General features: G+C 42.8%; 1 protein-coding gene across 1 annotated transcript in view; it reads right to left on the bottom strand.

Moving 5' to 3' along the window:
- The window catches only part of SPECC1 (sperm antigen with calponin homology and coiled-coil domains 1), a 53732-nt gene that overhangs the window by 29745 nt on the left and 6963 nt on the right, over positions 1-17024 (bottom strand). The window contains exons 2-5 of the mRNA XM_009070816.1: positions 3464-5031; positions 1398-1605; positions 652-725; positions 173-351 (exon numbers count right to left, since the gene is read on the bottom strand). Coding sequence (XP_009069064.1) covers positions 173-351; positions 652-725; positions 1398-1605; positions 3464-5031 — 2029 coding nt within the window. The remainder of the gene's footprint in view (positions 1-172; positions 352-651; positions 726-1397; positions 1606-3463; positions 5032-17024) is intronic.

Below are 17024 nucleotides of genomic sequence, written 5' to 3'. Positions count from 1 at the left end.
CAAAAAGAAAAAGAACAGAAACATCTTAGAATTAGAGACAACAAAATCTGCCAGAAGAGTTAAAAACAGACAACATGCACATCCAAGCCAGTGACTAGTTATTGACAAAGCACTGTTTGCATGCGTGTTAGCACTCACAGAGACCAAATCTGGGCCTTTGTAAGGAACCAACCTGTTGCTGCCCTTCAGTTCATCCAGCTCCTTCTGCAGTCTGGCACTCTTCTCCTCTTCCTCCTGCAGCTTCCTCTTCACCACACGGAGCTCCTGCTGAGCTTCACACTTAATATCATTGGCTACGACCACTGCAGTCTGCAGGTCAGCTTGGAAACGCCTCCACTCCTCTGTGTCCTCCTAGGAAGAGCAATTAGAACCCCAAACTATTGCTGTAAAAATGCACCCAGCTGAGCTGAGCAGTTAATTTATTGCTCTCTCTTGCAGTGATCACAAGCAAACAGGATTTCACCACAATTTCAAGACGGTCCTGAGGTCAAACTAAAGCCTCTTTACATAGTACTGGTTATATGGCCAAAAAACCTGATGCTAAGAAGTACAAAGTGAAGAGAATGGAGACTAAAAGGATGTATAAAGAAATTTCTACATTTGTTCTAGTAAAACACAATGCTTAGTTTTGACTTGGAGCTTAAGCCTTACCTTCATTTGCTTAGTCAGAGCCTTCAGCTGCCTCTCTGTATCTTGCTTTTGTTCTTCCAGCTTCATTGCTTTACCTAGGAAGAGTAAAAAAAGGGAAGATTATTAAGCACAAAGGCAAGGGTAAAGTGAAAATGGAAGGGCAGAGCAGCCAACTTCGGCTTTGCTTCCAGTAATGCCACTAAATAGACTAAATTGAAATTAAGATTCTCTGTCAATGGTTCAGCAATGGAACCAACAGTAGATTTGCTACTCAAACATCTCCAAAATACATTATTATTTTGAGGTATTGAAGCAGACTTTGGGATTTACAGAATCCCAGGTGCAGGATCACTCAGCACACACCCTGGAGGAAACACTGATGCGTGAAACAGCCACTCGTTCCACCAGGTGGCAGCTCCCTGTCCACAACGTGACACCAACCTCGACTTCACTGCTCCTACCAGTGCTTTTCCTTAAAAGCTCTTTCAAAGGCCAATAATTCCTGTTTCTATAATGGACAACACTTTCTTTGCTAAGAATGAGGCTTGGAGACTGTCTGTAATATTATTTCTATAGCCCTAATGGTTAGCACAGTGACTTTTGTGCATGGACAGAAAGGACTGGCCAAAACTGGGAGTATTTGTAGAGTGAGGCCCTTGTCACACACATCAGGACATGCCTCCTCCTCCTCCTCCTCCTCCCTGTTGCAGCCACAACTGAGCCCCCCAAAATGAGTTCACTTCAACCCTTTGTTCAGCTCCACCTACTTTCTAGGTCAGTGATGAGCTGGTTGTTGTGAAGTTTTATAGCACGATGTTGTTCCACCTGGTCCTCCAACTCAAAAATGGTCTCCTTCAGGTTCTTTATATCTGTTTCATTCTCTGATGTTTTCTCCTGCAGCTTCTGGCTGGTTCTGCTCAGCTGCTCAGCCTGTCGGTCACACACTTCCTTCAGCTGACCACACTCACTCTCAGCCTGGAAGGGAGGAAAGCAAACTGCAAGACTGTTTCTTTTTCTTACGAGATATCACTCATTAGAGACCTCGCTAAGCATCTCATGGATTGAAGAACTGAAACCTGTGTTCCGGGCATTGTGTACACTGAGTTTCAATGAGAATGAGACAGTCTCAGGAAACAAAGATGAGCTATGAATGTCAGTTTTCTTTCCTGGTAATGAAAATAATAAAACAAGATGCTGCAAAGGAAATTCAATTTGCTGGATGATGACCATAATTCCAAACCAATCTCTGCAGGTAATGAACAGAGAGGAATTATATTCCCGGAAAGCTCCACATCTATTTATGTATCACATTACCAAAGTGATATCACTGCCTTAGGGCCAAGATGATGCACAGCTCATCCACATAACAATTTGCTGCTTCTACCATGAGCACTTTCAATGGGCTGTGAAAACATCCACAGCAGAGCCAGCTACTGCAGATAAATATATTCCTGGATATAGGACATCTGGAATTGCTGAAAGGGGAATCTGCTGCACTTCAGTGTGTTGGCTCAGGCCCACAGATCAATGCTTCCAGGTTTTGGGGGAGACCTCAGACTATGAACAAGTTATGGAAAAGGTGAAGAGTTGCCAGTTCAGTGAGCAGCACTGGCACAGCCTGACTCCAGGGCAGCCTGACAGAAGCCTGTGGTCTCGTTTGGGTGTCACAAACAGCCAATGATTCGAAACAGCTTAATTCAATGGTAAGGAAGAGTAAAGAGGAAATCCGTGGTTTCCAAACCAAGCAATAAAAGTTTGGTACAGAGTCTGAGCACTCAGCAGTTTTTCATTTATTCGTCGTGAACTGCAGCTCCAGAAAGCACTCGGGAGCTTCCTCTACCGACTCCATTTGCTGTGGTCACCTATTTAAGCTGAAAGGACATCTGGATTTTCTAAATCACTCAAAGCATGGAGGTGCTTTTTGGCAATGCTCTCTTCCTCTGCAGGCAGCCAGTTTTATCATTCTTTTCATGATCCCTTCCCCATACAGGAAAGGCTACACACACTATCACTCCTTCTGCAGCAGTGGGACATAATCACTGACTTGTGCTTTATTAACACTTGTTCTACGATACCTCACACTCCTCTAAACATCCAGGATCACACAGGAAATAGGAACAGTAAGTGGCTTAAGCTTGTTTGGAACAAAGCAACAGACTACTAAATGAGTAGAGGAACTTGCTCTAAAATCATTCTCTTTTTTTTTTTTTTTTGGCTATTGCTTTACCTATCCCAAAATGGAATGTTTATCACTTTTGTAAAAATCTTCTCGTTTTAGGAAAATTATCTCACCTGGAGCTTGACTGTGCATCTTTAGTCATGTTGCTGCAGCTTTCAGCTTCTCTGAGCACTAATGCGTGTCCTTTGTCCTAATGACCAATGACACCTACAGTTCACTACTAATCAATCATGATTAATTGCTCAATTTAATATTCACTGCTGACTACTCATGCTCTTCTCTCCATCTGATTAGCAAGTGATTTTCACTGATATATGTTCACATATCAAAGCAATTTTTTAATTGGCCTGTTCTCTGCTCCAGTTTTGATGAACACAACTCCGTTCACTAAGAGAGTAAATTTTGCAGAAGATATTAGGACAATCAGGTTTTGAATTTATAAATACAGCTATGCTAACAGTTATTCCTGGGAAAACGTGCATAGAGCAGCAGAAACTGAGACAATATCATTCAAGCCCAGGTTCCATTCAAAACTAATCCATGTGATTTAAATCCTGGAAACTTATAATCAACGGTTCAACAACAATCTGAAGACCAACAATTACCTATTTAAGGAAGGTCAGATAAACAACTTTACAGCTGTTACTGCTTTACCTTAGCCAACAGCCCCTGGATGTGCTTCAGTTCACTGTTTGCTTTCAGCAGCTCTTGTTTAAGCTCAGTGCAAGATGCTTCTAACTGAGCCTTTTCTGCATGGGCTACTTTCAGCATCTCTTGCACCTCTGAGTTGTCAGCAGCACATCCCATCACATTGATTTCTGCAGCCTTTTGCTTCTCATTCTCCAACTGAGTTTTGAGAGAGCCATTCTCAATTTTCAGACCTTCCAAGGCAATTTTGCAGTCCTCCAGGTTTTTTGTCGCTGTGCTGTTACTCTGCTGTTCCGCTTCTAGAAGCTTAAGCAGCTTGTCATTTTCTTCTCTCAGGCTTTTAATCCCCTGCTGGGCATCCTGGTGCTCCCTCTCTAAGCTTCGTAGGCTGCTGGTTAACTGTTGCTGAATGTTGAGCAATTTCTCTCTTTCAAATTGTGCTTTTTCAAGAACCTCTGCACATTTCTGCTCCAGTTCGAGGACCTTCTCCTCCTGAGCTCTGCTTTCTTCATTCTTGGATCGCTCTTGGAGAAGAGTCATTAGCTTCTCATTTTCTTGGCTCAGCTGTTCTGCTCTATCTCTGTGCTGACGGAAGGAAGTCTCCAGGAGAGCTTTCTCTTCCACTAGTTTCTCATTTTCTGTTGTCAGCTCCTGCACCATTTGCTGTTGGTCCGACAGCTCCTGCAAAGTGGCTTGTAGCTCTTCAGCTGTGCTGTGGTGATTCTCCTCCATCTTCTGGATTCTCTCTGTAAGAGATGCAACAGAGAGGTCGCTGATATTGTTTGGAGAACTTCCTGCAGTGGAGCATTTGGAACCTTTGAAGTGGTTGCTGTTGGCAGATGTTGGCCTGGAAGGTACATCTGCTATGTGTTCAAAGTCAGATGCATCAGGGGACAAGGAAGCTTTAGTTACATCACTGCTGGAAGAACCAGAATTGCGCAGTGCTGCCCCATTCACCTGCTGCCTGTGTTCCTCCACATCTCCTCTCGACATGTTTTTTGATGGGCTCCCAAAACTGGACTCTTGGGTGGTTGGGGTTGGGAGGCTGCTGTCACCTCCACTGCTTGTTGTTGTGTCTGAAAGAGGAGAGTTCTCCAGATAAAGCAATTTCTCTTTCAGAACACGGTTTTCTTCCCCCAGGCTAGCAAGTTCCTTTTGAAAAGTCCTGTTTTTCTCCTGCAGGGTCCGTATTAAGGGGTCTATGTCAACAGGTGACACTGTCTCTAGATTTTGGTTGGAAGCTCCCATTCCTTCAACATTAAGTGACCCTTTCCCTTTGCATTTCTTCAACTCACAGCGGAGTTTGGTAATTTCAGAATCTTTTGTCTTTGCTTCTGCCAGGAGCTCTTTAACTTGAGATTCCAGAACAGCCTTGTCACCACTTTCATTCTCTTGCTTGGACTTGCTGGTGGGACGCACATGTTTGGTAGGAGTTGGTGCACCAGAAGAGGTGGGGCTGGGCTGTGTTTTCCTAGCATTGACCTGACCACGCAGCACAGCCCTCTCCCTGGAGACAGAGGAGGAGATTTCCCGGGGTGCTGGGATCCCTGTGCGCTTTGCAGCTGAGACTGTTCCTTGAAGAACAAGAGATGAAGTTAGCACATAAAGAAAACAAGTCACACACCAACAATACTAGAGCCTAGAGCAGTCTTGGAAAAAACACCTGAGTGTTTGAATAGGTTTAGTCATGACTGTGCGGATTCATGTTTCAAAGGCTTGTATTATTGTGCATTTCTTCCTTTCCCACCCCCTGCAAAGGAACACAGCCTGCTGCACTTTTTCCCAGTGTAATAGTACAAGACATTGATGCTGCAACACATGAACTACAAGCCCAAATATCAGGATATTCATTATTTGAAAGTAAAAGTTCTTCACACTGTTTTGAAATGTTGAATTTAAGCCTATTAAATCCTAGGGAAAAGTTCAGCAACTTGAAGAAAAGATACCATGTTTGGAAAAAAAGCACTTTTATCACACATAAAACTAATGTATTGGCATTATGTTCTATCTATGCATATCATCATCTAACAAGTCTGAAACATTTATGCTGACTAATGATTCCATGAAATGCAAAACTCTCCTGGCACTTTCAACATTTAAGACAATTGTGTTGCTGCATCTTCTTGCAGAGATGGATGTGAGATTTTTTCATGCTATAAATTTCCATCCTCTGAGCAAAAGGAGGTTCAACAGTTGATGCTGTTCTGTTCAGTTATTGATTGGGTTGGTTTCTTTCCCCACCAACCAACAATGCAAAGCATTGTGTGATTACAAGGGAAATAAAGTTTATGAGCTGCTGATCTGCATCTTTCAAGGATCTCTTGAGACATGGGACCATGGCCACTGAACAAGCAGTAAGAGCCATCCTAACCATGAAAACATTAACAAGCTAAAGAAAAGAGTCTGGTTCAAAAGGAAGGTATTAAATGCCATGCAAGTAGCAACACTGTGAATGTAAGAAAATCCTGCTTTCAGGACCTTATTCAAAAGGAAAAGCCCTACAGAACAGAGCCAAAAAGTTTGGGGATATAGTACAATAAAGAGATGTTGTCCAATGTAGCCACATAAACAGGATGCAAGGGAGAGTTATGCAAGCAGAAAGGGCTAGTGAGCCAGTGTTTGCAATAACAAGTTCCAGAAAAACTCTGGGGAGGAAAATCCTAGAATTAATTCCATCTCCACAGATTTGGGAGGCTCTCTGTGCCGATACACATGTGCAGCATTCATGGAAAATCAAAGGGCAGTTAGGACCAAAGGGGGAACAGACTCCCTGCCTTACACAGCAAATCCATAGCCCTCCCACAGCATTTTGCACACTGAGGAAATCTCACTGAGGCGATGCAGGACACCGAAGGGTTAATATTAACACCACCCTGTTTGCTCAGCATCTCTTTTCAAGAATGCACTGGGTTTATAAACCCCACACAAACAGCAGCCCCCCTCCCTCCCTCCCAAACACACACACTCTGCAGCAGGCACAATAAACACCCGGAGACAAAGAGCAGCTGAAGAAAAGCCCCTGAACCCAGCGCAGTGCTGGCAGGGGAGCACAGAGAGGCTCTGTGATGGCAGGGGCACGATAAGGCCAGAGACAAAGACTCCAGTGTTTATGGGAAGAGATAGCAGGACAGGCTGGCCAGCAGTGCACACAGCTTCATTTAGTCATCTACAGCTGGAGGGGACAGCACAGCTCCAGGCTCTCCGGTGGAAAGCACAAGGCAAGAGGAGATGAGAGTTCTTCCACTGCAGCTCAAACGGCTTCTGGGGCAATTCCAGAGCTCCCATGACTTCTCAGAGCTGGAAACCTCCAGCTCACCACTCATCCCATCTCCTAACCCAACTGCCAAGATGCAGCACCTGTAAACCACATTCACACTGAGCTCAGCAGATGTGAAAAGCACTTCGAGGTGATGCAGCTACTGAGATGAAGGACAAGAGGGAAATTGAAAGGACCATGATGTGATGCATCACTTCCAGCAGAGAAATCCCAACTCAGGTAAACCCCAGGTGTCCAGGCAGGAGAGCACAAGGCTGTATGTGAATACATCTTTACCAAGAGAAGGATGAGTGTCCAGCACAGAGAAACAGTACTCAAATACACTATAATCATACTACAGATTTAAGATGCAAAATACACATTACCAACTGCCACAGACATTCTTTGATGGAGTCTAAGAGGTGATTTAAAGCCTTCTGTATGTCCTGCACTTTCATTCAATCTGACAGGGTTTTCTACTGTTGTAATAAAATTTGAAGACAAAAGCAAGAGCTCTAATCGACTCATCTTTTATCTTTTATTTCTTTCTATTTCAATGCTTCACCTAGTGCAATAGCATAACTGTCATCTGCCCAGCACATGACTGAGCAGTATTATGTAAGTGAACAGTGCTGACTGGGCAGCATTCTATACATTACAAGCAATAATGACATTATTGCAAGCTGGGATAAATTTCATGGCACTGGGAAAACCACCTAACCCAAGGCAAATGTAGGACTTTTGGTAGCAAAATGCCAGAGTGTTTGTAATCACCACACAACTGCAACATGATCCTGAGCAATGGAAGACATATACATAAGGATAACAATTAATGATATTTAACTGGGATTATCTGTACTTCGCCAGTTTGCCAATCAGTGCAGGCTTTGGGTTTACTCAACTTGTCTCTGTGTTTTGCAAGACTTCACGCTCTGCTGACTTGTCCTGTCATAAATCACAAAGCATTTCATATCCATCAATAACCATTAACCAAGCCTGGTTTTGTTCATAACATAGGAGGGTTTATGTATTTTCCTCACTCCCCTCTCCTTGAGCACAATCTATACTATAAAGTCACAAGAAGCCCAGAAAAGAAATAGTTCTATATGCATCTGTTGATCAGAAAACACCAAATCAAGCATAAACACTACTTCAAAGCCTATTTTATGGGTGACTCCCCCATCAATGACCTTGGAATTGAGCAGTGCAGCAGTTCCCAAGGACAGTGACAGCCCCACAGCCCGAGGCACCTCTATGTAGGACCTGCATTTTAGGGCTGTGTCAGTCACCCTGGTGACCTGATTAACTCAGCCCCCCATCCTGGTGATGGTCTGTGAGAGACTCCAGACAGAAATGTGCCTTCCAGGCTGCAGAACCCAATAGAGCCTGGATCTATGCTGCTTCCTAAAGCAGCTGGAATCATGCAGAACTTCCTGGAAAGTGCTGCTGGTTTGGAGCTGGGAAAAGCAACCAGCCCTGCATCTTAGTGGGGACATTCCAGAAAAAAAAACCTCCCAAACCATGGTCAAAATGATGCTGTGGCACCTCATTCCTGTTTACACTGTTCACCCAACCCTGCCCAAGCTGTTAACTATTCTCTTGTCCACTCTGAGCACAACCTCTGTCCCACCATGCCACGTATCCAAGCTCAGGCTATCTCCAATCAAGAGCATATTTCCCATTCCCTTTGCACCATGCCTGACCTCCCATTCTCCCAGTCCCACACCAACTCTGCTCATGGGCTCAGCTTGCATTCCCTTACTTCAGAGGAGCTGGGAATTACTCCTGAATTACTCCACTAAGAGTTATTGCCTGAAAAGCTGTTTTGTTCAGGCTGAGGTCACCTCATCATGTTCCTCACCTCTCCAATTTCAACATCAGCCATACTATTCAGGTGTGAAGCATTAAACTGTGACATGTATACAGAGCTCATAATTTTCAAAGTGCTTTAAAATTAACAGCTATTTAACTCAAACCCACTGAAACACATAATTAAGCTTAGGTTACTGAACAGGAAAGCAGAGAGAAATTGAATGCCTCACCCAAGGTCATGGTAAATCAGGATTAGGACCTGGTGACCCTCTGAGCAGCTTTCTGTGCACCACTTTCTGCCAGGGAGCACTCACCAACTTTCCACTGGCATCAAAAGCCAAAGCATGACTTTAAGGAGATAAAAATTGACCCCTCGTGATGATATGTTAGCATTTTAATCCCATTTTCAACACAGCTACAATGCTTTTCACGGAAGGAAAGATCAGGATTCCTCTTCAGTTTTTCCACATAATGATCTATTTTTGACCTGAGCTCTCAAGCACCTCCTGCGTCAGCTCCCATAGGGACATCCACGACCAGGAGAAAATGGACTATGGAATGGAGAAAAACATTTCCCAATCCTCTGAGGTGAAGCACACAGGGCTGTTGTTCAAGCAGGAAAACCCACACAGTATAGGCAATGCAATCACAGAGATATCAGGGGGAGAGAGAGTAGGTGGCAAACATTTTGCCACAGTCATGGGGGGGGACAGGTGATATTTTGGAAGGAACATTCAATGCTTTCATCTGCTTTCAAACTCTGTGTGCTCCAAGATAGCACAAATCACTGTTTTCCCAGTAAAGCATTAGCCTTTAAGTTGCAATTAATTTACTTGACTCTTAATTACACTAACTGTTCAAATACCTCCTTACCCAGTTCCAGAGCAGAAGAATAATCCCAGCTGGGAAGTGAGTACATTTACCACAGGAACATCTTTGAAAATATTCTCATTTCTGCCTTGAATCTATTTTTCAGACCTGGAGTCAATACAAGACTATTTGCCTCTGGCCTTTGTGCCATTTGTGTCCCACAACCTGCCCTTTCCTTAATCCTTCCCTCCATCAACATATTAATAACCCAAAGGTCAATGCCATGAGCTTCTGCTGCTCCACACACCTAATTAACAGGGAATGTTCCATTTTGTACCTTCTTCCTGTCAGCTCTTCAGCAAAGAACAATAAAACCACATTTTCTTCTTCAGCATATTTAAAATTCCACATTAGTAATTAATTGTTCCCCGGTTTAAGTAGGTACTAAGCCTCCTCAGTGTGGAGTCCATCTATGTAATTTAAGCACTGGCCACAGAGTCATCTCCAAAAGCATTTCAGCCATGTAAGACTAAAGCCTGGAGACAGATGCAGCTTTGGGGTGGTGTTTTGAAACAATGGATACCTTATTGGAACTGCAAGGGCAGGATGACAAGAAATAAAAGAAAGCTATTCATAGCACTCTGCAATGCTCCAGTCAGACCTCTCAGAAAGGCAAACTGTTGCCTGCAGATAAGTTTGCTCTCTTGTGATGATCTGCTGTTCTAGTAGGACAGTTACAGCTCTCTCATTCCAGCCCCTGCATTTGCAACACATCAGCTATTTCCTTGTCCTGTGTCTCCTTGTCACCTATCCCACCTCAAAAGTGGCAAGTGAACCAAAAGAGATTGCAGCAAGAAATTATGAGCTAACTCATAGCCTCTCTGCTGAGAGGAGACTGGAGTTCTGTTCTGGGATTCTATTCCCATGTGCTTAGATGTTTTAATAAATTGTACCATCTGAACAGAACTCCAAAGCCTCAGAGAGAAAAGTGGTTCCTGCGATACCTTCAGGGAAAGGTCAGTATAAATCAAGGAGGCTGCAAACATGGCCAAGTAAAGGGAATATTAGTAACAGTCCATGCTTGTACAGCAAATAAAATGAAGTATTAAACCACTTCACAGAACTTTCCTGTGCTCTAGCACATGTGGTTTAGCTGAAATACATCCTTCTTATTGGTTTGGGTTTTCAGCTTATCTTCTGGCTGTGACTTTGGTAGATCCTGGACTCAGCACAACTGCACTTTGCCAAGATCTGCTGAGGATCCCCAGCAGCATCAGGAACACACTGTCTCAGCCAGGCAGTGCAGGCAGGTACTGCTGTGCTCAATCTTGTCTGGGTAAGGTCCTGTTACTATTTATAGCCAACTTTGAGTTTCTTAGCAAAACAAACCTGGGTCACAGGTGTAGCTGAATTCCACCTGGTTTATGACACAGAGCCTAGGATGCCAAAATACAGAGGTCTAATGTCATTTCAGATGACCTTTAGGTATATTTAACATACCTTCGCTGTGCTGAAAGACTTGACAGCACTTGTGGGAGACCTGTCCCTGCTCCAGAGGTAGACAGAGAGCAACTAGGATGTCTGAAGAGACCTAAAATACCACTGGACATTGAACTGAACAGTCAGACTTTCACAACAGATTTACAAACTGGTGTTGCAAGGCAGGTAATAGCAGCTTCTCTGTGCCATATGCTAAATCTCTCCTCTATCCCAGTGCCCTTTAGGTGATTTCCAGCTACACAATGAACAGCTTAACACAATGGATTAATATGGGACTTCACAACATCTTTGATCTGAGTTTAGTCACAGCCAAACCACAAAAGATGGCATTAACTTGGAGCCATTGCACTCTGTTGACTCCCTACAATGAAGAAGCAAAAGTTACAGGGAGGCTAGATGTGTTTTCTGACTTCTGTTGTTTAAAGTTTTCAAGAACCTAATTAACTTGTTGTTTAAAATCCATTTTCCAAAAGCAGTTAAGCCACTGAGAGATCAAAGCTCAAAGCCAGGGGACTCTACAGATCACTTTCACCCTCCTCCAGCATTGATCCTGAGCTTGATACTGAGACTGATTAAGAGTGAGTTAGGAATGTCCTTTGGGAAATGATGACTGTACAGCACAGAGGAAGGATTGGTGTACACTTGACTCCTTTAAAGTACTTTTTCATTAAAAGGTTTCAGAGCACACATTTGCTTTATTAAAATGCCTTATTTTTCCCTGCTCTTTTTTTGCCTTTGTTTAAAGCAAATGAAAGAGTTAAACAACTTCCCTACTAACCAGAGATCTTCTGATATCCTAATTAACAGGAAACATACTGCCACATTTCATGGTGGCATGAGGAAAAGCAAACAGAACTGCTGAAAAATAGGACAGATGTAATAACCACCCTCACCTGTGCTGCTGAGCTGTTTCATATGGAAACCTACACAGAGGCAAAATCCCTACATGTCTTCTGCCACACTCCTAGCCTTAAATCCTTGGGAATGCCAACAGGAAAACAACTTGATAACAAGTACAAGAAGATCCAGTTCTAAGTGCTTCTGGAGGGATGGAACCCTAGAGAATGGGACTGGATGCACAAGGCTGGATTTTCCAAGAGATACAGGTGGCAAGAGACACTGATCAGCACCTCCTGTGAACATCAAAACTGCTGAAGCTGTTTAGAACTTCATATTTGAGAGTATAATGTCTCAAATTTTTGCTTCACCATCTGGTTAGGCAAAAGTCAAGGTACAGAATGACACTCTTGGACTGTGACAAACCATTAGGGCTTGATCTGCTTCATACACAAAGGGAATAAGCTGAACAGTTTGGTTGTCAGCACTGTTCAGAGGCCAGAGCACTGGAATCTCCTTCGGATGATCCTCAAAAACTCAGAAGATCACATCATTTTCCACCTCTTTTAGGGCTGTCTCTGCTACCTGGTCTTTATGCAACAGCAAACAAAGCAAACCAAGGCTTGGCCAGTCATGGTTCTTCTGAATTAGTCTGTTTGCAGAGGGTTAGTCATAGAGCCAACACCTTTACAGGTCAGCAACTCTTTGGGAAGGTTCACTTGTACTCCACCTAGCTTTAAAAAGAGACAAGGAGATGTCTGCAGAACAACAAATGTGGTTTTGATAATCTAGCACTAATTATATAGAAGCATCTGCTCAAATAAGGCCTTCTAGTCACTTAGCAAACACAGACTAAAAGGTAATTAAAGCATGAACTTTTTATCTGAATCATTTTAATGGCCTGTTGGGCTGTCTGGGCTCCCTGACTACATTGCCTATGGAAGAGGTACAATAGGCAGCAGGAAGAAAAAGCTAAAGGACTTAAAGATTTTGATCTATGTAATCATTGTGGGCATAGGGAAGCAACTCAGGTACAGGTATTTGACACAGAGGAAAAGAGACCAGAGGAATAACAATTATATTACAAAGTATTAGGGAAGAAGAGCTGCCTGTATTGGAAAAGCTACACTACTAGAGGTTCCAAAGAAAATCTAACAATTAGCATCTCGATCTGAGCAGTTCCTAATTTAAGACTAGAGAGCGCTGACATTTGAGCTGAACTTGGTAAAGGTTGACTGACTCTTTATTTTAGTTAGAAGATGAGTCTAGAGGGTTGGGGTGCAAGAAACACATGAGAGAAAAGGTACAATTATAGCAACTCAAAGACTAAGTGATGACAAGACTACCTGTCATCAATTTAAATCTGCAGATGAACTACTGGTAGGACATTCTTTTCAAGGGTGGCCACTAGAAGAGACTCTCCCATGGCAGGAATGTAACCCAATAGTACAGACAACCTTATAGTTGAAGCATCTCCAATCAGATAACATTTTAGCATCTAAACAAGTACTCTTAGAACCCACAAAAGGGCCTGCTAAGTTATATAGAGGTTAGAGAAGCTATCCAGAAAAATCTCTGCTGCACAATTAAGGAATGCCTTAAAGACCACAAAAATTCCATTTTCAGCTGGTTGGAGTCACCCTGATCAATAACTCTGTCATCTTGTTCCTTCTTACAGAGAAAGCCACATTTAACTCTTCTAACAAAGTGTTAAAATGCAAAGTGAAAAAGATCAGCTCTACTCAGCATCTGGTGGTTCCAAGCTTTCAGCACAGCCACAGGAACAGAATTTCAAGGTCACATTGTCACAGCTCAATGCTATTACAGTGGAAACAAGGTCGCATTCAGAAGGTAAATGAGAGGAGATCTGATCAAAATCCTGTTCACAAAGTCTCATTGTGAATTTCAGCTGACTTTCCCTGCTCTTTATGGGCCTGTTCACATACAATTCCTCTCTGAATAACAGCAGGAGTAGTTAAAAATCTCTCTATCCTGCAAGACTTGCCAGTGGCCATACAAAGAGCTCCTCTGAACATTTCTTATGCTGTTTACTTGAGTTTCCTGAAGGTTTGTAAAGTCTCAAATGAAAACCCAAGCTTGGATATACCTGTCTTGAATAAAACTGTATACCCAGTACAAAAGCAGTGCAGGTTGTACTGTGAGAAGGAATTTTTGCTCAGAAATCTAAGGACTGAAGATACCTCAACAAAGAACATTGGCAAAGCTAAGAGGAGGCAAGAACTGCTCTGTGCACATGTATCCTTCACTGACATTCCCAGTCCTTGCTTCCACAAATACAAACTTCCCTTTCAAATCTGCCCAAGAACTTCACTGTTCTATGAGACTTTTGGTACCAAGAGGATCATATGAGGGTAACTCTGCATTCACCTCTGAAATGAGGGATACAAACCCCTATGGAATAACTGTGGCTGCCAACACAGGTGCAGGTTACAAGGGTGATAGCAATCTACCCTGAGCTGCTTGGGATTTCTGGAGTCCCCACAGCCTGGCATGACAAACACTGAGCCATCCAAAGCAAACGGTCCAGCAAATGCTAGAGAAACTCTATACCCTACACTTGCTGGAATGTCCCCATGGTAAACTCCACATGACTTTTTTTGGAGCTGTTAATACCAGTGGGCCTGCCAAAAACTTTAGTCACCTACAAACTATAGCCCTTGTGTGCCCCCCACAAAAGAATGACTACAACTTTCAATATGCTGCATTATCTCAGAAATAATCTGTTGAAAGTTACAGAAAACCAGAGTTTTCCTCTTACAAAATAAAGTCACCCTTACTTGCTTCTTATTTTCCAAATTTATAATTTCTATAACCATCAGAGCTCATTATTTTAAAAAGTTACAACTCCTTCAGAGGGCCTTAACTGTATAAGCTTGTGATATCAGCACACCAAAATTATTGGGATTTTTGTGTCCTGTGGCACTTCCTGATTTTGTTTATTCTGGAACATTTCCTGCCTATGCACCTGTCAAAACCAGAGGAGATCAGGTATAACCATCTCATACCTACAGCAAAATGAATTTTAAGCCAAACTCTGTTCTGGTGGGTATTTAGACAACAACTGTTATGAAAAAAATAAGAAAAATATCCATAACTGTGAATCTTTCAGTGAACAGACAAAAAAAAAAAATGTTGCACGGAAATAAGGGATTTTCAGTTTGAATTAAATGGTAAGTTTGGGATTTCCTTTGTTTTCCTACCTGTTGGTTCTAAGATTTCTGCTGCCCAGAAGGTGGTTTAGCAGCTGCTGTGGGAGGCATCCTTGGAGCTTAGTAACACATCCCCCAGAAGGTGCTGCTCAGAAGAAGCTGTGGATTTGCTCTGAGGTAGAGCAGAGAGCGAATTTGTCAACTCATATGGCTGTACAAGGATTATTCCTGAGATAAATGACTGCTAGCTGGAGTAAGAATCCCAGGATTTTCCTTTATTCCAGCTTGCAGACAAGTAGATACTTCTCTACAGCTCAGAAAGCAGCTTCAGAGCTACTCGAGCCCAGAAGTTCATCACTCAGCCATTACTGGGTTAACAGTGGTGACAAAACAGCTGTACTTCCACTTCTGGAAAATGCAATTATAATAGACAGAATACCAGTGCTGAGTGTTTCGAGAAGCACAGGAAATTAAAAAGCAAACAAACAAAAACCCAACACTAAATCTAACCATACAAACTCCGTTAATCATGGCCATCATCGAGGAGATGTGTTTCTCCATGTACATATTCCTCAATATACAGTGTATAGACAATGGATATCACAACTGAAGGTGATCTGAGGCTGGAAGTTAATTAAGGAGCTACCTAAAACCTCCTGGTCCAAGAATCCAATTGGAAAGAAAAGTGAAAAGAACTCTGCTCCTTCCAGACAATTCAAGTGCTGTGGATTACTCCTCTAAACTACCCAAATCCACCTGATATCTCTCTATGAGCACAAAGGATAACTAAAAGGCAATTTTGAGTGGGGAAATGATCAATATCATTATTTTCACAATTAGAAGGGTAATTAATTCAACCTGTTTAACTGTTCATGCTGTGAAGTGAATCATGGAACTGATGTGGCTGTAGATACCTGCATGAGGTTTTATCCCCTTTGGATGCTGATCTAATTCTCTGTCCTACCCACAAACACTTCCATGAGTCCCACTGAGGGAGCAGAGCTGCCACAGAGGAATGGAGCAGCAGAAAATGCCTTTCCACAGCACTGCTGTGGAGAGCTTTGTGTTAGAAACCATGACCTGAACCCTCCAGCTCAGGAATGCTGCCCCACACTCGGCCAAAAGGCCAGAGCTGACTGAGCCAAAATAACTCCTTTCCTCATGAGTTCTCAAACCCTGCTAATCCAGAAAGACTGTGGAAAAAGGGATCAAAAACTGGAAGCATGAAAGGAGGTTCCTTCTCCTTCCCTAAAACAGAGAGCAGAACTCAGAAGATAGAGGCTGGGTTTTTTTCATTGTTTGTTTAATGCTTAATAACCAGTTTGCATTGCATTGGTGTTACAACTGCCTTTTGTTTACTGAGATCTGATGACCACATAATAAACCCAGTTTTATTGTCACTTCCAGCCTGCTTCTGTGAGGGGGTGGGGAGACAACTGCGATTTAGTTTCCACAGCTCATCCAGAGCTTTAGCTCTGCCCAGCACAGCGATAAGGGAACCAGCAGCTGATACTGGGAACTGGGTTGGAATCATGGAAACTATCAACACAGAATGAGACACATCAATAAAAGAAATGAGACAGAAGGGGAGAGAAGAAAGCTCATAACATAATGAGATGTTTATCTACAAAACGTTGCCCACTTCAAAGCAGGAAGCGCTGCAACTCCTTGGTGGAAAAAAAAAAAAAGAGCTTTTAATTAAAAGATCAGTCAAAGACTTTCCATAGTGAAGCAGCCTCAAAGAAACTATGTGTGGAGGAGGCTGAGGGTAATTTCTAACATGATTAGTCCATTCTTCAAACTCAACAAGGTTTTATGAAAGCAGCAATTCTCAAGAGCTAGAAGATAAGGGTTCTGGAAATATCCTCAGCCCCTCAAAGGGCACTGTCCCTTCCCTTCTGATACCTCCATCCTCATCAGCTTTTGCTCAGAAAAAGCCTGGATAAATACTACCAGAGCTTTGTGCCTCCCTCCTTGGGGCAAGAGAGATTATAAGCCTAAAACCAATGGATTGTCATATGGACACTCAGCTTCAGGTTAGGCAAAGTTACTGCCTTGTACTTTAGGAGGTCTGGAAACATAACTTGAAATAATTCTGTATGTTGCTCTAGTCAGCCAAAACCAAGCTGTACTGAGCACACAACCTTCCATCATACAGAGGTTTAAAAACCTTTGGAGATAG

The sequence above is a fragment of the Acanthisitta chloris genome, unplaced genomic scaffold (assembly GCF_000695815.1).
Source record: "Acanthisitta chloris isolate BGI_N310 unplaced genomic scaffold, ASM69581v1 scaffold1703, whole genome shotgun sequence".
NCBI lineage: Eukaryota > Metazoa > Chordata > Aves > Passeriformes > Acanthisittidae > Acanthisitta > Acanthisitta chloris.
This window is presented reverse-complemented; position numbering and strand designations above follow the sequence as displayed.